At 43.7% G+C, this 21,506-nt stretch overlaps 1 protein-coding gene across 1 annotated transcript; it reads right to left on the reverse strand.

Annotated features, from left to right (window-relative positions):
- Positions 1-6,577: 6,577 nt before the first annotated feature.
- On the reverse strand, positions 6,578-12,970 carry NEFL (neurofilament light chain). Its single transcript, XM_069066889.1, has 4 exons — positions 11,803-12,970; positions 9,890-10,014; positions 8,054-8,370; positions 6,578-6,852 (listed from the first exon to the last, which is right to left on the reverse strand). The coding sequence occupies exons 1-4, from the start codon at positions 12,859-12,861 to the stop codon at positions 6,701-6,703; spliced, it is 1,653 nt and encodes a 550-aa protein (XP_068922990.1). The 5' UTR covers positions 12,862-12,970; the 3' UTR covers positions 6,578-6,700.
- Between the last annotated feature and the right edge of the window lie 8,536 nt (positions 12,971-21,506).

Here is a 21,506-nt window from a genome sequence, read left to right on the forward strand (position 1 = left end):
ATGACAAGTAAGGAGGAATAGTGGAGGCACCCTTTCTAGAAGTTTAGCTGTGAAGGGACAATTTAGGACAGCATAGGACAGTTTGAAGAGAAGATAGGATCAAGTGAAGACTTTTGTTTTGCTTTGTTTTCTGGGGGGGGGGGAATAGGGAAAACTGGGAAATCCCTCCCTGAGCAGGATGGAAGGAGCCAGAAGATAATAGGAAAATTGAAAGAGTGAGAAATGGAGACATAGAGATGGAAATAAGACACAATAATATAAGGGACAAGCTCCTGGTGCAGAAAGGAAGGGATAAGATCAAAGTAAGAAAATTTGGCATTTTTAAGGAGAAAGGTCATCTCTATATACAAAGAAAGAGAAAAGCAGGAAGCAAATTGCATGGCATAGAGGTGGATTGGGAATGAAGAACTGGTGAAAATTGGATCTTCACATAAGTCACCTCAATTTTTTCAAGGAAGTATGATCAAGGTCTTCTGTCAAGCGGTGTTAATGTAATCAGACTAAGGAGAGAAGATAAGGTTTGTATTATATGATGTGAGGAGTGTGGATAATAAAAGGAATGGCATGTGACAGTAAGGGTTCCCTTCAGATTAAATAATAAAAATATGTAGTGCGTGCTTGTGGGATCTCTATCAGAGTTCAGAGGTTTGAGGTATACAGGGAGCAGATGAATAGAGGGAGTCTTCCAAGAGGGAAAATGACTATTGAGCTAGTTATCTATAAGGTCAATATTCTGAATGGAAGAAAGGGAGGGTAGAGTAGGAGAAATGGTGTGGGACTGATATGAAGGCATAGGTGGGAGAGATCAAAGGAAAAGAGGATATTTTCAGATATAGGAATTTCAGTGTTAGTGATTGGGGTGGGGATGCAACTGCAGCAGTAGATCATTGAATCTGGGGAAGTTTGTTAACTAGGAAGACACTCATAGATAAATGGAAGTCCCCAATTATAAGGACAAGGTTAGGGTTGGAAGAAGAAAGGGAGATAGTAAGTCCTTGAGAAAGAGAATGACCTGTAGGCTGATAGGAAACAATCTCCACAGTCTGGATAGGATAAGAACTCTGAATGGTCTCACCCTCAAAGGGTGGAGAGATTGGAGAGAAAAGGTAATGAGATACATGGTTTTGAAAGTGATAATGATGAACAAGGATGTTGCTCACAACTCGGAACAAGCCTGGGTTACTGAAAAAAAGGCCTGTGTGTGGTGTGGTGGGCAAGATTTGGAGTCAGATGATATAGATTCAAAATCCGTCTCTCCTCTGTCAAAGTAAGTAGTTGGATTATCGTGTTCCTCCTAGCTCAAAGCCATGTTGCTATGACCTTGAACCTTACCTCGTATGGTCCTTTTATTTCCCCAACTCCTCTGCTTATTCATTTCTCCAGGGAATGATTGGTAAGGGTGACAAGCTACAAGAAACCTTAGGGATCATCCAGTCTGAAAACTTAGTTATAAAGAAGGAAAGTGAGACCAAGAGAGATGAAGTTACCCAAGGTCACACATGTAGGAAACAGCAGAGCCTGGGTTTGAGATCACCTCTCATAAATCCAAAATCAAATCAACTCCCTTGGACCAGACTCCTGAGAACATTCATGGTACTCATAGGTGTAGAGATGTGGAAGGAGATGTTAGAGGCCATCTAATATGACCCCCTCATGGTGCAGATGAAAACTCTAAGCCTTAGAAAGGTTGTGAATTTCCCATATGGAAGAACCCTCCAGAGCCCTCTAGCTCATCCTCCTCATTTGCAGCTAAGGAAATGGAGTCAAGGGAAGTTAGTAATTTGCCCAGGGTGAGATGGGTAATAAGTGTAAGAGTAAGGATTGAAATCCAAGTATAATCCTCTTTCCACTAAGCAATACTTAGTAACAGGTGAGATCACTTTTATTTTCTATGATGAGTTATAGTCTTCTCTGACATTCAGGGAAAAAATAGAAAAATGAAACCCTGGGGTGAATTGATAATAAAGTTCCAAGCCCGGATCACACATAATTAGTGAATCTCTCACTCACCATGGCAGATCAAGGCAGAGACTTGTACTTAGCTAAGATTTTCTTCTTTACTACTGAGCTGGGGAATGAAATGACGACAGAAAGGCCTCCTGCTGGCTCTGTGTTCAGAACAGAGCTGGGATTGTGTTCCATTTTCAAGTTGGCATGTGGGGAGACCAGAGGTAAGAATGAAGGACTTTAATTATGAGAAAGTTAACACCCCACATTGCCAAAGTGCAAATATTAACCACAAGGAGTCGTAATATGTTTAGAATTGTTCTGAACCTGGGAGTCAACTCTTTCAGGTACTTCCATATGCCATGGTCAGATTTGTGGGCTCTCTAGTCAAGCAATTGATTGATAAACATTTATTAATGTTTACTCTATGCCAGGCAATGTGCTACAACCTAGAGATACAAAGAAAGTAAAAAACCAGTCCCTGACCTCAAGCAGCTTACAATCTAACTGGGGGAAAATGACATATAAAAGGAAACAGAAAACTAGACATGATGGAAAAGAACAGAGGAATGCGGCCAGATAGAAAATGAAGAGGGAATTTACCTGGGCTACCTGCCAGAATGGAAAGAAAGTCGAAAGGTGGAGAAGGAGAAGGTGAACGAGGAGAGGACACTTACATGGCAGCCTGTTCCAGTCTTTAGTACTGCCTCAGAATCTGCACAGCTGTTTTAGCGCCCCCCCCCAGTTCTTTCATACCCCCCTCTTATTACTAATTAGTATCTTTGTGTTGGTGAGGATTGAGGACCACAAAAGATCTGGCAGAATCAATTAGAAAAGCTGCACACTTTCCTCAAATATCTGACAGTCACCACATTAAAACAGGGTCAAGATTTGATTCCATTTTTCCCATCATAGCCTCAGGAAACACCCTGCTAAATGCATCTTTGTGGCATAGCTTCTTGTCTTTGTGACTTCCTGCTAATCACATTTCAGGCTCAACATACAAGACAGGAAAACGATAAGAGATAGGAATAGGCCCAGTTCATTACACCTGTCACCTGAATGCAGATGGATATAAGCTCCTTTACCATTTGTCTAACTGGTAGTGAATTGGAGCATTTTTCCCTCTATGGCTACAGACAACCTGAGTTTCTTCCATGGAGAACTCCATTGGGGAATGGCTCTTATCCCTATAAATTTGAAACAATCCTTTACATATCTTGGAAAAGAGACTATTATCCAAGAAACTCTCTGAAAAGATTTTTCTCAATTAATTGCTTCCCTTTTAGTTTTTGGTTCATTATATCTGTGCAAAACAACTTTCAAATTCATGGAATCAAAATTATCCACTGCATCTTCTACAATCCTATGAACTTTAATTCCATCCATAAATCTGATACATACTTTTCCTCCATGTTTCCCTGATTTGTTCAGGATATGACCTTTTTTGTTTATTTTTTTGTTTTTTGCTTTTTGGAGAGACGGAAGGTAGGACAATCGGGGTTAAGTGACTTGCTCAAGGTCACACGGCTAGTTTTGTGTTAAGTGTCTGAGGCCGGATTTAAACTCAGGTCCTCTTGACTCAGGGCCAGTGCTCTATTCACTGTGCCACATAGCCACCCCAAGGATATGACTTTTTTACCTTTAGGTTACCCACTGATCCATGCAGAGCTTATCTTAGTAGAAGGTGTGAAATGTTGGTCTAAATCAAATTTCTTCCATACTGCTATCCAATATTTCCAGCAGTTTCTGTCAAAGTTGTTTCAGTCTTGTCCAACTCTTTGTGACTCCATTTGGGGTTTTTTTGGCAAAGATATTGGAATGGTTCACCGTTTCCTTCCAGTTCATTCTAGAAATGAGGGACTGGGGCAAGTAAGGCTAAGTGACTTATCCAGGGTCACACAGCTAGTATCTGAGGTTGTATTGGAACTGAGGTCTTCCGGATTCTAGGTGCAGCACTCTGTCCCCTGCACCATTTCATTGTCTCTTCTCTCAGATTGTGAGTTCTTATCCAAGCAGCTGCATTGTGTTTATTGAATATTAGGCTACTAGATGCATTCATTTCTATATGTTATGTACCTCATCTCTTTCATGGATCTATTTCATTTTAACCAGCATCAAATTGCCTTGACAATTGCTGCTTCTATGGAGAGTTGGAGAGTTTGCCTCCATTACAAATAAACAATGGCGGCTCTTGGTTTTGATAAAGACTGTAGCTTTCACTCGCACCCGTTGGATTGGCAAAGATGACTAAAAGAGGGAATGCTAAATGTTGAAGGGGCTGAGAAAACAGGCACATTGATGCAGTGTTGGTGGACCTGTGTATAGATGCAACCATTCTGGAAAGCAATTTGGAATACTACACAAGACATGACTAAACCGCCTTTGACCTATGCCACTTCTAGGACTATACATCTGGAAAGATTAAAGTAACAAGAAAGGATGCTACATGTACAAAAAGTTGCCATCGACAGAAGTGGCAGGATTTTCCATAGAATATGTGAGAAAGGACCTTCAAGAAAGCTAAGTAACCCCATCATAGAGATGAACAGATGGGAGCCTAGACAGGCAAGATTTGCCTAGTCACACAAGATCATCTTGCAGAGCTAGGACTAGGACCCACATCCCATAACCCTCACACCAGCGCCCTTTTCGTTCCCTGAGCACTAGGCCTAGATCAAGAACTTGCCATTTCCATAAGCTTTGTTTTCTGTCTCTTTTCTGGGATTATCACTCATTCTTCCCATAAAAAAAAAAGTCCACTCATTAAATTTTTTCTTAATGTATTTTTTATTGTGGCACACAGGATGGGGGGGGAGTGATACAATGTGTAATTGCTTTCAAACGTGGTTCAAACAATTCTCAAATCCCACTGTTTCTATTGGGCTAAAGTTCCTTTTTAATATCGCCTTGCTATTAACAGCACTCAGTCCTCCAAACCTATTTTCCAAGACCAAAAATGCAACAAGTTTAGTTTCTATCCATAGAGGTATCTTTGCAGAACCCTGTCAACAATAGATCTTTCAGGTTCAAAGCCACACCATGACAGAAAATGCATTTGCCTGCTAACAGTTTTCATTTCAAACATCTGACAGAACTGAGTCGCAAAGGTGAAAGTACAGTGCAGCAGATAAATTGAAGGCAGATAAAATGCAGGTATATGCGTTGGCTCCCCCGCCCTGAAAGTGATTATCAATTGCACAATAACAAATATGCAGGGGGGGGGGATCAGCAGATAAATCAGCTTTTGAAGACAGAAGCAGAAAAATATATAATCAGTAACTTCTACTCTAATCCAGCGGATTAGATACAAGCATCAGGATTTCATAGGATATGCTAGGCATGGACAGCTATGAACGCTTTATTTAAATGAAGTTCTTAACCAGTTGGAATCATCCTCTGAACCTCTAGATTTCCAAATTAAGAAATGCAAAGTAACATCCAAGAGACACACATCAGGGTGGAATTTGCCTCCGTTAGGCACTGATGATTGTTTTTTTTTTTTTTACATTTGGCATCAATTGTTTATTGAGGCGTCTTAAAAGCTAAGAGGCTTGTGGAATTTCAAGGCAGCAGCAAAGAGGCCAGGAACTAAGCTGAAGACCCAGAATCACCACTGGTCCAGATTTGTAGGCAAAATGTGTTGGGAGATTTGGCTACTGATTCCTGGATCTTTAGGCATCTTGTTTGCACGTAAATGATAATGATCTGGTTTTGTTTATCACCTGCTTATCCTAGTTGCATTTGGACCAATTAAAGAAAAAAAAAAGCTATTTACTGTTGGGCATGTTAAGATGCACTCTCTACCCATTTTGTGTTGGTGACCTTTCACTGGTCCTTTACCTCATGTGCCCATTGGCTCAGTGGGGTATGTTTAGTCCATCTTGTCACAGACCTCACCATGAAACCCTTTCCCTGAGCTACAATGTATGACTTTGTAGTGGGAGCAGTACACTGGTATTGCTAACGTCCTAGGAAGTTTCCCCCCTTATTCTTTCTGTTAATTACTGATGATGTTTGGAAGGATTAGGGAAATGTTATGGGCTGGAAAGAGGTCAGGTAAGGAGGAGGACAAGGGTGGGGGGAGATAGGCAAGACTCCTGAATGGTAAATTAAGCTTGAGTTCCTTAGAAAGCACCAATTGGGGATAAATGTATTATTTAAGAAAAGCCAATTTTACATCTCTGTTTTTGGTACTATGAGATTCTGAGATCAGTAGCCTGGCTTCTGACTTGTCAGCTGCACATTGCTTGAATGCAGATTTGAAACTTTAATTAACACACAATAGCCACAAGAAGGGATTGTAATGCCGTTCCAGGATGCCTTTATTTGCTACTTATTGCACATAACTTGGGGTCATTATTTTCTAACCACCAAAGGTTTCCAAAGATTAATTATGTTTTTCATCAAGTTTAACATTTATATCAATGACTTTGTTTATTCATGTTTTTTTTTAATTGTAAATGTCTGAATCATCCATACTGCCATCAACCCAGAATTCATAAGCACATACCATGCACGGTCTGGCAGCAAGCCAGAGAAGCTATCGGGAAGCGCACCAAATACTCTTGCAGAGGGAAGACATTAGCACAACAATCACTTTCACTCTACATCATCTCAGATTAGTTGGTTTGTTTTTGTTAAATATGTGGTTTCTTATTCTTTACAGCATTCAGTGCTCAACAGATTGCGTAGTGGTGGGATTGTTGACCTGATTGGGGGGGAAACCTGAAATAGTCAAGGAAAAGAAAACTCAGTCCTTCTTCTTGGGCTCCACGGCTGCTTCTTCTCCAGCACCATCTTCTTCCTTCTTCTCTTCCTCCTCTCCAGCTTCCTCACCTTCCTCTCCCGCTTCTCCACCCTCTTCTTCCTCACCTTCCTTATCTTCAGATTCTTCCTTGGCACCTTTTAAACGCACACAAGAGGGAGGAGGGGAGAAATCACAGTTAGAAGCAAGTGATGTCAGACTCAACTAGGTTTTCAGTAACATTTCTACCAAGGGTCGAGTTGTCCAAATGCCATTTGTTATAAAATAAACGCATCAGAGTTTTTGGGGGGTCATAGGGTCCTAGACCTAAAACTAACTTCAGAGGCCAACTAGGCCAAGTCTCTCATTTTACTGATGGGGAACCTAAGACCCACGTAACTTGCCCAAGGTCACCCCATTAGTAACTGTCAGAGACAGGACTTGAACCCAGATCCTCTGCCCCCAGAGCCACTTTTATACTACCCAAGAATATTCTATCCCAGTACTCACATTGCCTACTTCATTCCCATTTTTCAAAAGTGGACACATTGAACGATCCCATTGAATGAGTTTCATTATTGGACACTGGAGGCCCATTGACAAGCCACCAAATTTATTTCTGGATACCCAAACAAAGCCAGACTCCTCTCAAGCACTAACTCCTTCAGATGTTCCTTCTCTTAATATACCTGATCCCACATGTTAAGTGTTGGGCACAGAGAACAGTGGCTTATATTGTGCCGAGAACATCAGCAGCAGAAAGGAAAAGTGAATCTTAAGAAAAAGAAAACAGTGGAGAACGTTCCATTTGGAAGTCCTCTTTTTTTTTTAATCTTGCCTACCTCCATTTTCTTCCCAGAAAGGTAAGCCATGCAAATGATCTTCTCTAATATTACTCATAACTGCAGAAAAGGCATGCATAAAACCTGTCTGGCAGAACATATCAGGGTTCCATCAATGTTTCTACTTCCTTAAAATAAGGATATTGGACTAGATGGCCTTGGATTTCCCCTCCAGCAACTAATACAATTGTCTTATGTTCTTCCAAGTTACCTTCTGCCTAAGACATTCTAAAACAGATTAATGGTAGGGTACATTCATACTAGCATTCCAAATTGAGCAAAGATCTCATTTGATCCTTCCTAACAACTCTGGGGTTAGGAAATATGATTATCCCTATCTTACCAAGGAGTAAGCTGAATCCCAGGGGTTAGCTGAATGGTTAAGAAACAAGACCTAGAAAATAATGAAAGCAGGACCTGAACTCCAATTTCAGGGACCTTTTGACTCTGCCACATTTTTACAGAAAATCCTGGAGATTCTCTTTCTAGCTTTCTCTCCAGTGAATCTGATTTTTACCTTCTTCATCTTCGCCTCCTTCCTCTTCTTCTCCCTCCTCCTTCTCCTCTTCCTCAGCCTCTCCTTCTTCAGAGGGGGGCTCGTCTTTGGCCTCTTCTGCCTTGGTTGCCTCAATGGTCTCTTCAACCTCAATCTGTTCCTCTTGGACATGACTGGTGTAGTATGAGGGGAAGGCACGCGCAGACATCAAGTATGAGCTGGTCTGGAGCCCACTGTAGGCAGAGCGCCCAAAGACCTGGGAGCTCTGGGAATAGCCACTGGTCAGACTTCCAACACTGGTGAAGCTCAGCCGGGTCTCTTCACCTTCCAATAATTTCCTGGGGAGCAAAAATAGGGTGTGTGGTGGGGAAGGGAGGAATGGGTTTGGAAATCAACAACAGCATGTTCTCTAACCTATCCTTGTTTGTTTGTTTGTTTGTTTGTTTGATAAAAGCAAAGGCAGGAGGAATATAATGCAAATTCTGGCTAGAACTTTCCAAAATAATAGAATTCAAAAGTCAGACTAGAGTGCATAAAATTCCTACACATCAAATTTTAAATATCATGGCATCATCCTTTAAAGTCTGTATCATCAACAATAGAGACTGAGGAAAACCAAATTCAAGAGTTATAGTGTCAGTGACTGGAAGGAACCTCAGAAGTCATCTAATTCAAAATCCCTTCGCCTCCATTTTATAGATTAGGAACTCTTTCCTTACATACAGACCCTAAATCTCTCTCTGCTATTTCCCCCTCAATGCCTCATTCTGACCTTGAAGATCAGCGTCTCCTTCCAATGCTTACCCCTTTCCACCATCAAAGATATGAAGCTCTTAAATACTGAACAATCTTCTTGGTCAAAAGATGGCTAAATTCTTGCTACTCAGACCTTAAGGACCTCTCTTGGACATCTTCAAAATAAAGATACTCAGCTTTGCCCTGATGTTTTTTCCCCTTCTTCTGCACTGGGCACAATGAATTATCTCCTATTTCTCCCTTCAAATTCAACAACTATTCTCACTTGAAAAAGCAGTAGTTCTCCCTGAGTCAGGAAGGATGAAAATCATAAAATTATGATTAAAATAATACTGAATTTCCAACAGTCCTAGTAGCTAGGCCTGATTCTTTTTTTTTTGGGGGGGGGGAATCCATTTGTAATGGTTTAAATTTCAATAAGCAAGCTGTCTGCTGGCAATTTTATGTTCAAGTCATATTTTAAAAGTCACACAAGAGTTGTTGATGTTTAAGGTAGTTTTTAGTGAAGAACCCAAATTCCTTTCTTTTAAGAAAAGGAGGAGTCTTTGGGAGTATAACTGAGCACTACAGGGCCTGCTATTCCCTTGCTGAAGACAGTCAGTTAGCAGACATTTATTAAGGGCTTACTATGTGCCAGGAGATCTGATTCTACCCGTTTCAATTAAAAATAAATGCCAATATCCAGATTTAGATCATGCCTCAGCCATCGATGCATTTCTAAGGAAACTGGGTCAGAACCCGAGACAGAGAGCCATCTTTAGCCAAAAGAAACCAAAGGCATTAGCAGGACTTCCTGGGGATTTGACCGCCATCCAAAACTCTGAAATGATCACAATGTCATAGACTTAGATCTGAAAGGAACTGTAGAGACTGCTGAATTTGACCCATTCAGTTTACAGTTAAGGAAACTGAGGCACAAAGTGGTTAAGTGGTTTGCCCAAGGCGCTTAAGACAGGCTCGGAACCTTCTGAGTCTTCCTAACTTGTCAACACTGTCTCAGAATGATGAGGCCTACTCCCAAAGAGCCCAACCTGGCATCGAATTCCACCCACACCCCAAGCTTTCTAACTGCTGCAGGTATTGCCCTCCCCTTATTCACACCTGTAGGCTGCAATTTCAATATCCAAAGCCATCTTCACGTTGAGCAGATCTTGGTATTCTTTCAAGTATCTGGCCATCTCACTCTTGGTGCTTCTCAATTCATTTTCCAATTTGTTAATTGTGTCCTGTCAGGAGTGAAACAACAGAACCTGGAAAACAAACCATCTATTTCTTCTCCAAGCATGTTGCTCTGGAAAAAAAGGAGGTGAACACCCTGGCAGGTTCAGAAGCAGACTCCATATCATGGTCTGTGGACCCGTCTACCTCCAGTCTCAGCTGGATTCACTCAGAGGTGGTTATATTCCTAGAACCTTCCTGAATTCTCCTATGCCAACACCCAAACTGCACAGTCACAGCTCACCTCCAGAGCTGTAAGGCTCAGTGGAGAGATTGCCTCCTTGGACCTGCCCCACCCCTCCTGGCACTGGCTGAAAAAGCCTGCTTTTTTGTCACAAGCAAAGCCCACTGGCCACTAGAGCCCTGGGGGTCGATCACACATCAACTCAGCTCTTTCTTCAGCCTCCTTTTCCCTCCACATCTGGGATGGCAGCCAGCCCAGCCACACAAAGAGAAAGCCTATTATTCAGCAAGGCTTGGATTAGACTTAATGGTGACCAAGATAAGAGCTGGGAGACAGAAGGACCATGGAGAGTTGCAGCTTTTAGAGAGCCAGCTTATCTCTTCTTCAGCAACATGACAGGCCATGTATGAGCAAGCCATCACCCCTTTCCACTCTGTTTCTTCTCCGAGGCATTTTGCTGACTCTAAAACACTTACTAAATCAGCATAGGAATAGGGCCAGGGGTTTGCTTTGGTATAGGAAACTCACAACTGTATCTGTCTCTGCAGAGCAGCAACTGCAGACCTTTAAGAGTCTTAAAGAATTAGCTGGTGCATTAAGAGCTTGTTGAGTAACTTGACCAAGGTCTAACAGCCCATGGGAGTCAGAAGCAGAACTCAAACCCAGATCTTCCTGGCTTGGAGGCCAGCCACCTGGCCTCTAAGACAGGCTTCCTCTGTTAGATAAATGCCAGTTATGATGGACAACCATAATCACAATCATCTTAATAAATCTCTAAAATGAAAGCTTTAGAATAGATGATCTCCAAGTCTGTCCCTGTTTTAATGTTCTGTACAGACCTAATAAAGTCACTTGGTGTCACACATCACTACAGTTTTCTGATATGTTGCCCTCCTTCTACAGAAGGGCACTGTCTTACTGTGATCATCACCTACCTTGACCATGTTATCTTGTTCACTCAATGCACAAGTTCGTTGGGGGAGGGGGGAGGGGGCGGGGAAGAGTTAGAGATAAATTCCTAACTACTGCCACCTATCGGGGACAGAGGAATGTTCAGCACATTTGCTAACTGGGCAGTCCAACTCAGCGTGCAGGAATGCTCTATTTAGCCTCCCAGTGTGGGGTGGGGTGTGCCAGGGTGGGGTGTGCAAAAAAAAAAAAAAAGTACCCGGTGCCCTAGTTGCACGTAGCGACCCCTACCTCCGTCTACCTGTCCCTAAGGGGATGCTCTACCCCACCCAAAAGCTCCAACACCTGCAGTGCCTAGGTTTCCTCCCTCATGCACCCCCCTGCATACCCCCTCCCCACTCTAAAGTGGGCTCTAAAGTAGGGTTCTGGAAAGCTTTGGGAGCGTAAATGGGATAACCTGAGATTTAGACCACACTCTACCGGTTAGCTATGTCATCCCACCCGACCCGAGACTCAGCTTCCTCTTATGTCAAATGAGGCTGCAGGAGGAAAAGCAGCTCCCAGCTTCATTTGCCTCGCCGGACCTGCCAGCCGAACTCCTCCACTCCCCCCCCCCCCCCCGGCCGCGGGGCGGGGGGTCGGGGGGCCCCCCCCGCCCCCCCCCCCAAGCCCCCCCGGGTGGCCCGGCACGGGAGGCGCTCACCTGCAGCGCGCTGATGTCGGCGTTCTGCTTGTCCTCCAGCTCCTGCAGCTGCTTCTCCAGCGCCTCGTTCATGCCGCGGCACGCCTCGATCTCCAGCGTCTTGGCCTTGAGCAGGCGGCGGCTCTCGGACACTTCGTCCTTGGCGGCGCGCACGGCGTCGGTGTTCTTGGCGGCGCTCTCGGTGAGCACCGTGAAGCGGCTTTTGAACCACTCCTCGGCGTTTTGCATGTTCTTGGCCGCCAGCTTCTCGTACTGCGAGCGGATGTCCTTGAGCGCCGCGGACAGGTCGGGCTTGGCCGACACGTCCATCTCCACGGAGATCTGCGCGTACTGGATCTGCGCCTGCAGCTCGGCGATCTCCTCCTCGTGCACCTTCTTGAGGAAGGCGATCTCGTCCAGCAGGCTGTCGATGCGCTTCTCCAGCTCGGCGCGGCCCAGGGCCGCCTCGTCGGCGCCCTTGCGCGCCTCCAGCAGGCGCCCCTCGGCGTCCTCGCGGCTCAGCGCCTCCTCCTCGTAGCGCGCCTGCAGCGCCCGCAGGGTCTCCTCCAGGCCGTCGCGCTCGCCCTGCAGCGCCTGCTTCTCGGCGCTCGCGTCCTCCACGGCCAGCCGCAGCTCCCGGATCTCCTGCTCGTAGAGGGCGCGGAAGCGCGACGGCTCGGCGTGTTTCTGCCGCAGCACCAGCAGCTCGGCCTCGAGCACCTTGTTCTGCTGCTCCAGCTCGTGGACGCGCTCGATGAAGCTGGCGAAGCGGTCGTTGAGATCTTGCAGCTGAACCTTCTCCTGCGTGCGGATGGACTTGAGGTCGTTGCTGATGGCGGCCACCTGGCTCAGGTCCAGGCTCTCCAGGCCGGGCAGCAGCGACGAGCTGGACGAGTAGCTGCGGCGAACGGAGAGCGCCGCAGAGGAGCCGGGGCCGGAGTAGCTGGAGTAGGCCGAGCGCGCCGCGCTGCTGTAGCCGCTGCGCACCGACGACAGGTGCACCCGCGGGCTCTCGGCGGCGCTGCCATAGCGCCGCTTGTACGCCGTGGCGTAGTACGGCTCGTAGCCGAAGGAGCTCATGCTGCCGGTGTGTGGGGTCGCTGGGCCCGCAGCCCGGCCTGCCGCCTGCCCGGCGAGCCCCAGGAAGGAGAGAGAGGAGTCGGGGAGGAGGAGGGAGGACGGGTGGGCTGTGTGCGGCTCGCCGCTGGCCGCCCGCCCCCTTTTATAGCCCAGCTGGGACTGACGCAGCCTCCGAGCCCTCCCTCGCCTGGCGGGGGGGGGGGGGCGGGGCGGTGGCCAGCGCCTTGCGGCAGCCGAAGAAAGACGGTGCGCAATTCTTGAGGGCGGGGGGAAGAGCAGGTGCAGGAGGAGACATTGACAGTGGAAGAGAGAGGGAAGCTGAGCTCAGGCTGGGAGGGGAGACTCGCCGCCCCACCCAGCCCCCACCTGCAGCTCCACTAGGCTGCTCGCCTCTCCGCCAACCTGCAGCTCCTTGAGCTATCATTTCCCCGGTCTCCATTTCTTTTCTCCCGCTCCCCATCCTTCCACCTCCTGGCTTGGACAAACCCATTGTGCCTGCCATCTTCTCTGTGCCCGCTCTCCGGTCCCCACCCAAGCCATGCAACTCTTGCCCTCAGCCCACCTGGTGCCTTCCTCGGGGACCCCCAGAGGCCTCAGGCTCTATTGTCACCCGCCCACCTAGCCAACCCCACCAAAACGCCGTGACCCATGTTACTTCAGCTCCTGTGTTCCCTGAGACGTTACAGTTTCCCAAGGGAGTCTGAGCTGAAGTATTTTATATCCATTAACCCAGAATGGGGTGTAGAACTGGTTAAAATTCGCGTTTTTAACTAGTCGTCCAGAGAAGTAACCGTGGATAGATTTCAGTGTGGCGGTGAACTTGGAACCCTTGCAACTTGAATTTCATTATAACGAGTTTCCTTTGTAACCCTGTACAGTTTATTTCACGAATTTAAGAACGTTCTGGGAAGGGGACCGTAGGCATCATCAGACTGCCGAAGTGGTCCACAAAGCAAGAAGGGGAAGAGAGGAAATTCTCATGGAAGGAATCCCATCCCCTGCCAGGGGCCGTAGGTCCCCCCCCCCCCCAAAGTATTGGCAATTATCCGGTGTCCTTTAATCCCTTGGTGTCCCTGCTTCTCTGCACAGATCGACCCCTGGGAAAGTCACCTCCCGGAATGAAGGCACATTTTTCTTTTCCCCAGCTCTGAATCTAGTTTGCTTTAAATCTGCTCCCATTTGGATTTGCCTGGTTTGTTTTTAATTGTCCTGTCGTCCACAGGGTTCCAAGGCTCCTGTGTGAGTCAGTCGTTAAGCATTTTTAAAGGCCTACTATGTGCCATGGGGGGAAAGGGGCCCAAAGGAGAATGGCTTGAATTTCTAAACAGCCGCACGCTGTGATTGACGCTAATGCAGAGCGGGTACCGACAGTCTTTGTGCTGCTGTCCCAACTGCATTAGCCTCTCTGATAAGCTCCTAGTGGCTGTCTTAAAGTATTTCGGAGCTTTTCCTTTCATTTTTTTTCCCCTCCAGACAATTCAGTTCACCGGATTTAGAGCAGTCAAGCAGACTCTCCGTCCTGTCTAAGGTTCTAGCTCTGAAATTTACTGCCTGTGTGACCCGATACAACCCACTCAACCTGCCGGGTCCTTGGTTTCCTCTTTTGCAAAATGAGAGTTGAGCTAGCTGCTCTCTCAGGCTTCTTTCCTGACCGAGATCTATGAAACTAGAAGATAACTTCCTTCTCCTGGTATCCTGCAGTTCTGGGATGGCATTCTTCGGAAGAGCAATGGTTAATCCTCTGGGCTCAGTACAGTGCCTCGTTATTTGTCTGCAGCCTCAAAATAGCGAGCTAGTTTTCCTCCCCCGCCTGGTATGAATGATAAAACAGGTAACAGTTGCTGGGGAAGAGATTCGGTGAAGCAACAATAGAATTCCCCCCCTCCCCCCATTTTTTTAGGCATTTTTATCCACTCAAGGAGTTTCTCTCTGCAGTCCAGCCCTAATGAACTTCAAAGGCTGAAAAGGTGCCTGGAGAAGAGTTTTCATGGCACGGAGGAGAGAAAAAAAAAAACCTTCCTTTTTAAATTGGAGAAATTGTTCAAAATTCCAGAGTACCATGGATTTTTCTAATTTAGTGGCTCTGGGGTTTTTTTTAACCCATAGAATAATGCCATATTTGAGGTCCAGCCCTAGTCCAGGGCAGCTTTATTTGTGAGAGTACAGTTAAGAAGAGGTGAGGAGAGGCAATTTGGCATGTGCACAGAAGGCCTGTCTTGGAGTCAGGAAGTTATTGTTCAGTCCTGTCCAACTCTTCATGACCCCACTTGGGGTTTTCTTGGCAAAGATACTACAGTGATTTACCATGTCCTTTTCCAGTTCATTTTACAGATGAGGAAACTGAGGCAATTTACTCAGAATTACACAATTAGTAAATGTATGAGGTCAGATTTGAACTCAGGCAGAGGAGTCATCCAGACTTAAGGCTCTAACTTCTACATCACTTAGCTGCACCTGGAATCAGGAAGACCCAAATTCAGTTCCTTCCTCTGATTAGCTCTATGGTGATTGACAAGTTGAGAAACCTCTCGTTCCCCCATGCAAATCTCTAATATTACATTTTAATTGAGTGTTGGCAATCTGCATCAGTGAAGTGTGTCCTTATGGTAGGAGTTCTAATGAACTCAGTTGTGGAACAAAACAAAAAAAAAGTGGAATTTAAGAGAAAAAAAGATGGATGTGTTTAAATGTTCAAAGAACTTCCACGGGAAAAGGGAGATAGATTATTTTTCTACATGTCCAAAGAATGAATTTTTACCAATGAGGGCGAGTCATAAGAAGGCAGATTTCACTTCTCCCTAAGAAAGAACTCAATGAATTTTATTCACTATTTCAGTAGGCAGTCTCAAGAGTTAATGTGTTCACCATCACCAATGAGAGAAGCTATACTAGAAAAACCATTTGTATTGACAGGTGGACCTTGATGACTTCTGATTTCCAACTTTTAAGATCCTATGGTGAAGCCACACATTCTGATCCACTTTTATGAGTAGGTAATAATAGCAATTAGGTAGGTAACAAGGATCAAAGACTCATCTCTTGCCTGGATTGTTCAATAACTGGTCCAGGCTGTCCTCTTCTGCACCTCTCCATCATGCCCTGGTTCTGGATACTCCCCCAACCTTTTTCAGCTTTCTTTTATGTGTCCTCCCCATTAGAATGTAAGCTTCTTGAAGGCAGGGACTCTTTCCTTTCACTTATATCTGCATCCCCATCATTTAGCATAGGACCTAGCACATAGTGCTTAATAAACTCTTGTTGACTGACTTTTGACCCACATACTCTCTCCTCCCCAATCCATCCACACAGTTACTAAGTCACAGTATTCTAAAAGTGCAGATCTGACTAATCTGTTCCCCTATTCAAGAAGCTTCAGTGGTTCCCTATTTGCTGTGAAGATAAAATGAGAGCCCCGCTATTTGACTTGTGAAACCCTTCACCACCTGTCTGTCTTTCCAGAATGATTACTCATTACTCCCACTGCTCACACACTGAATTTCAATCAAACTGATCTACTTGGTGATCCTGATCCATGACATTCCATTTGCCCCAATGCTTCCATCTCTCAGGACCCCTAACTCCTTTTGGTGAAGCAGCACCTCCTATAAGAGATCTTTCTTATTTCCTCCAGATGCTTTCAATTATGTTGTATTTAATTGATATGCATTTTGCATTCACCTGTCCATATGCTTTAACCCCTAGATAATAAAATGAAAGAAGGCAGTGAGCAGTTTTGGTTTTGTACCAATATGTGCTATATGCCTTCCATATAGTATATTTCATATAATATAAGTTGGTTTTGTACCTATTTGTATTATGTGCCTTGCATATAGTAAATACTTAATAAATGTTTGTTTTAATTTAATATAATCAGATGATTTTCTAGGATAGAGCGCTGGACCAGAAGTCAGGAGAAAGTTGGGTGATACCCGCCTCTGGTCAATACTAGTCCTGTGACAATGCGCAAGTGGCTCAACGGTTCTGAGCCTCAGCTCTCCCCAGTGGTCAAGGTATAATACTGCTTACCTCCCAGAGTTATTACTAAGTTAAGGTATATATAGCAAGAGCTTTTCAAACTTTAAAGACCTACGGGAATGTTAGTTATTACTATTACAATAGGGTGAGGGGAGGGGCGATTCCACCCGGATAGAAATTGTACTGGGGGGTGGGAGGGGCGGCAGGGAGGAGGCAAAGGGAGGCGGGTAGTGGGAGCCTAGCAACTATGTTTTTATTGGCTAGGCTCTTTACTGTTCTCGGCCATTCAGAGGGCTGGCTGTGTTATCTAAGCCAGGTCGGGGAGCTAGCCTTGGTCCTAAGCAAGGGTATAAGAAAGGTTTAGCAGGGTGGTACAGAAGGGCGTGGCTATACTGTATTGAATTTATTAATTATATGTCTTTTTTTTTTCAGAATTTAAGGATTACAAAGCATTTTACCTGCATTTAGTGGGATGGTGCAATGTTAAACTGGGTATACTTGGATATAATTAAAAAGAAACGGAAACTCCTTTGCTTAGGCTCACTTTGCTTTGTGCATATATGGAAAGCTCGTTTGCTGTGGGCCCCAGCCCTCCCAGCACTTTCAGGTTCCCACTTCCAAGACTTGCTTCTATTGGGACCTTTGCCAAGGAGGCTTCACACTGCAGAGGAAACTTCCCTAGAAGAAACTGAGTAAGATAAAGAAATGGAAGGGAGGTGACAAGGAAAGGAGCCCAGCACCATAAAGGGGGGTTGGCTGTGTCTGTGTCTGTGAGTGTGTGGCATTCATGATCAGGGTGTGTACTATTGTGGGTGTATTACTGGGTCGGTGTGGGGGCTCAGGACCACCTCCTGGAGGAAGGGAACAAATCCCAGTGTGTATTCCTATCTCCCCACACATGGTTTTGTTTTTCAGTCATTTCAGTCATGTCTGACTCTTTGTGACCCTATTTCTCTATGTGAATAAATCATAGGATTGTACAATCCTAGACATGAATCTGGAAGGAACTACAGAGAAATGCAGCCCAAGCCTCTTGCTTTACATATAAGGAAACTGAGGCACAGGAATGTTAGATGACTTATCCAAGGTCACAGAAGTAGTAAATATGAGAGGTAGCTTTAACTTCTATAGCAGTCAAAGCAGAAAGTGTTTCACACGCAAAAAAAAAAAAAAGGATGGATGGGCAGGATGTATAAGGGTTACAAACCCACCCCTTTTCTTTAGCAAGAGTGAGAGAAAAGGGTGTTGTGGACTGAATCCATTGGCATGTAAATGCTTCAGATACTTTTTAATGCAGATAAAAAGAAGAAAAAGCATTTACTAGAAGTGACTGGGGAAAATAGTACCAGATGGCAGTTACCTCCTTCCCCCACATGATGCCTTTCTGATTCACTGCCCAACAAAAGCAAGCCTGACCTGACAACTTGAAGAGTGTGCCTACACCCCCCCCACACACACACACAGCAATTGTAGGTTAATTATTGGTTCAAGAAACTAGGGGTTTTGTGTCTGTGTGTGTGTGTGTGTGTGTGTGTGTGTGTGTGTTTGGGGAGTTTTTATGAGAGAAGAGATTTAGGAGAGACTTAATTGTTTTTAAAGTTGTATTTGAAGGATTGTTATCAAAGATGAATTAGAATTGGTCCATTTGGCTGCAAAGGTCAGTACTGGAAACAGTCCGTGGAAGTTGAAAGAATCAAATTTATTCTTGAGGAGAGGGAAAACTTCCAAAAGTGAAATGGACTGCCTTGGGAGGTGGTGGATTACCCATCCTTGGACACCATCAAGCAAAGGCTAGAGAATTCCTCATCTGGCATATTATGCAGAGTGTGGGGGGGAGGGGCTTCATTTTATCTGTGGGTTGGATTAGATGTAATTCTGTGATACTGATGACAATAACTACTCATAGCATTGTTGAGGACAAATCACTCTATGAACTTTAAGGTAGTTTTGAAATTAGAGCTGGTATAAATGATTGGGTCACAGCAAAATTAAAACTCCAAGTAGAACTTGAGAAGAAAATGAGGTGATTTTACTTTGGAATGATGTGTCAGTTCCCCGGAAATCTGTTGAACCTGGAACTCTTTCTTTTAAATCTAAAGTCAGAGATGGGAAGTAATGAAAGGAAGGAAGCAAACATTCACTAAACTTTGTTATGTGCCACACACTGTGCTAATGAAGGAGAAAGCCACAGAACTAATGTCAACTTTTTAAAAAAAAAATGCTTTATGTCCAAAGAAAATGACTGCTTTTAAACATGTGAAAATTGATTTTTTTAAGAAGAGAAATTTAAAATTACTATTGCTAATTGAAAGTTTAAAAAAAAAGAATTTAAAACTGAGATAGAGAAAACCCTTCTCAGCACCCAATTAACACATAATTACTTGGGCTTGTCATCCTATGATTTCCTTGGAAGTACACAAATGAAATCAATAGAATTGTTAATTTCCCTAGCACCACTAATACATACTTGGTCTCTTTGGGCTTGAAGAAGACCAAAATGACATGACTATGTCAGGATCAACATACAGTGTGTCCAACTGTGACTCATCACCAATATGAACTTGAAGGCTCTACCACAAGTGGGGCACAAATCATCCATATGTTTGTGCTAGACAAAAGTTAAAGTGTAGAAAATCTTAGATTGAGAAGTGGAAGAGATTTCAAGGATTGTTTATTCCACCAAGTCATTTTATGGATGAGAAGACTGATGACCAGAGAAGGAAAATAATTTACTGCAGCACACGACTAGTAAATAATAAAACTAGGACTTGAACCAAGGTTCTCTGCTTTAATCTGGAACCCTTCCCATCATACCACAGGTTACTATCTATATTTTTTTTAATTATTTCTGCCTTGTGGTTTTACATCACCTTTATCTTCAATGAGATCCTTCTTCCTTCCCTACCCAGTGCCTTTAAATCAGTTTCTCTCACTTCTTGTAATGGTATGCCATTGATGTACATGCAGGGTATGGGGGTTATGCCCAGATACACTCTAATTATATAAAATTATATTTTGGGTCTAATTTTTATGATTATATTTTTCAAGTAAATTTAGTTGTTTTGAAAGATAAGTTTAAACAATGCAAAGTATCTCATATCAAAAACCACTTAGAAAACAAATAATTTAAGAATCATTGGACTTCCTGAAATTTGTGACAAAAAAAGACCCTGAACATTATATTTTAAGAAGTCATAAAAGAAAACTGCCCATATCTCTTAGAACCAGAAGGCACAGTAAAAATAGAGAGAAATCACTGGTTCCCTCCTGAAAGAATCTCCAAAAAAATATTTCCAGGAAGAGTACAATCAAACTATAGAACTTCAAAACCAAATATAAAAAAAAAAAATACTACAATTAACCAGACAGAAAATATTCAAGTACCAAATAACTACAATGGGGATCACACAAGATTTAGAATCAATCACTATAAAGGAGCTGAGAGTTTAGAATGCAATATTCCAGAAGGCAAAAGGTATAGACTTACAACCAAAATTAACTTACCCAGCAAAACTGAATAAAATCTTTTTTGGTAAAATAGACCTTTAGCAAGATAGAAAACTTTCCAGGCTTATAACCTGATGAAAAGAACAGATAAGTATAGAAAATTTGAAATAAAAACACAGAAGTAAATAAAAGCAAAAAAGGGAGGGGGTAAATAAAAGTGAGAAAATATGAGGAACTAAACAAAGATGAACTATTTACTTTATAATATGGAGAGATATGCCCCCTCATAACAATATATATACATATGTATATATGCATATATGTATATTATTGTAGCAGCAAGCACCCCAAGCGTCCCCAAGATGGCTGTCAATACAGATTCTTGGATCTGCTTTGTTAAAGGAAAGCAACTCAAAATGGGTTAACAAGCTTACTTTAATCAGTTAAACATATGTATCATTTACCTAGTGCAGGGGGAAAAGGTCAGCACCCCGAACTTCAGAATATACAGACAGAATTATCAAGACAGAGAAACAGATCAGGTAGACAGTTTTCCAAAACTGTCCAACCATTACATCCATACCAAATCAACATCTGGGTTTTTCAAAGCCAGGGGCTCTCGACAATGGCTTCCCAGAGTTTCATCTGATCAAATCACAGAACACTTCTCAAAGTGAGCCCCAAAACAAAGCTACACATCAGGGCTTATATAGCCTTCTCCTGGCTCAGAGAATGTAACAACCTTATTGACTCACTGGCCAATCAAGAAGTATCTACTGAAAAACAAGCCTCCCACCCCAGGCTCCAGGTGCACTTTAGCCTAGGGGCAGGGAAGATCTTAAAATTTTACATTCCCACTACAATTATATGTATATAGTATAATATTAAAAGAATGGAGAAAATGAGGGGGAATAAAATGTATTAGAAAGAGAAAGGAAGAAAAGAGGAAATTGATTCACATAATTTGAGAAAGTACGTTTAGTGCAGTGCCAGAATACATTTCACTGAACAGAGAACCTGGAGGGAGAGGGAAAGGGCATGACATTGCAATGGGGCATGATGAGAGAGATGATAGATTAAGGGAGAAATTAGTTCTAAGCAAAACAAACTCTAACTAGAAAGGTTGAATCATGAAGGGGGTCTAAAAGGAAAGGTGAAAAAGGAGAAAAAAGAATAAGGACCTCAATTTGGGTTCTGGGTAAGGGAAGGATGAAAAGTGAATA

Source organism: Petaurus breviceps, unplaced genomic scaffold (assembly GCF_028583685.1).
Source record: "Petaurus breviceps papuanus isolate PSGF00001 unplaced genomic scaffold, PetGlider_PUasm1.0 139, whole genome shotgun sequence".
Classification (NCBI taxonomy): domain Eukaryota; kingdom Metazoa; phylum Chordata; class Mammalia; order Diprotodontia; family Petauridae; genus Petaurus; species Petaurus breviceps.

What these genes read in the sequence shown, in the direction of transcription:
- NEFL (XM_069066889.1), bottom strand. Translation starts at nt 12,861, where the DNA reads ATGAGCTCCTTCGGCTACGAGCCGTACTACGCCACGGCGTACAAGCGG. An exon ending in CCGACATCAGCGCGCTGCAG is followed by an intron (nt 10,015 to 11,802) that starts GTGAGCGCCTCC and finishes CACTCCTGACAG; the next exon opens with GACACAATTAACAAATTGGA. An exon ending in AGGAGGCGAAGATGAAGAAG is followed by an intron (nt 6,853 to 8,053) that starts GTAAAAATCAGA and finishes TGCGTTTAAAAG; the next exon opens with GTGCCAAGGAAGAATCTGAA.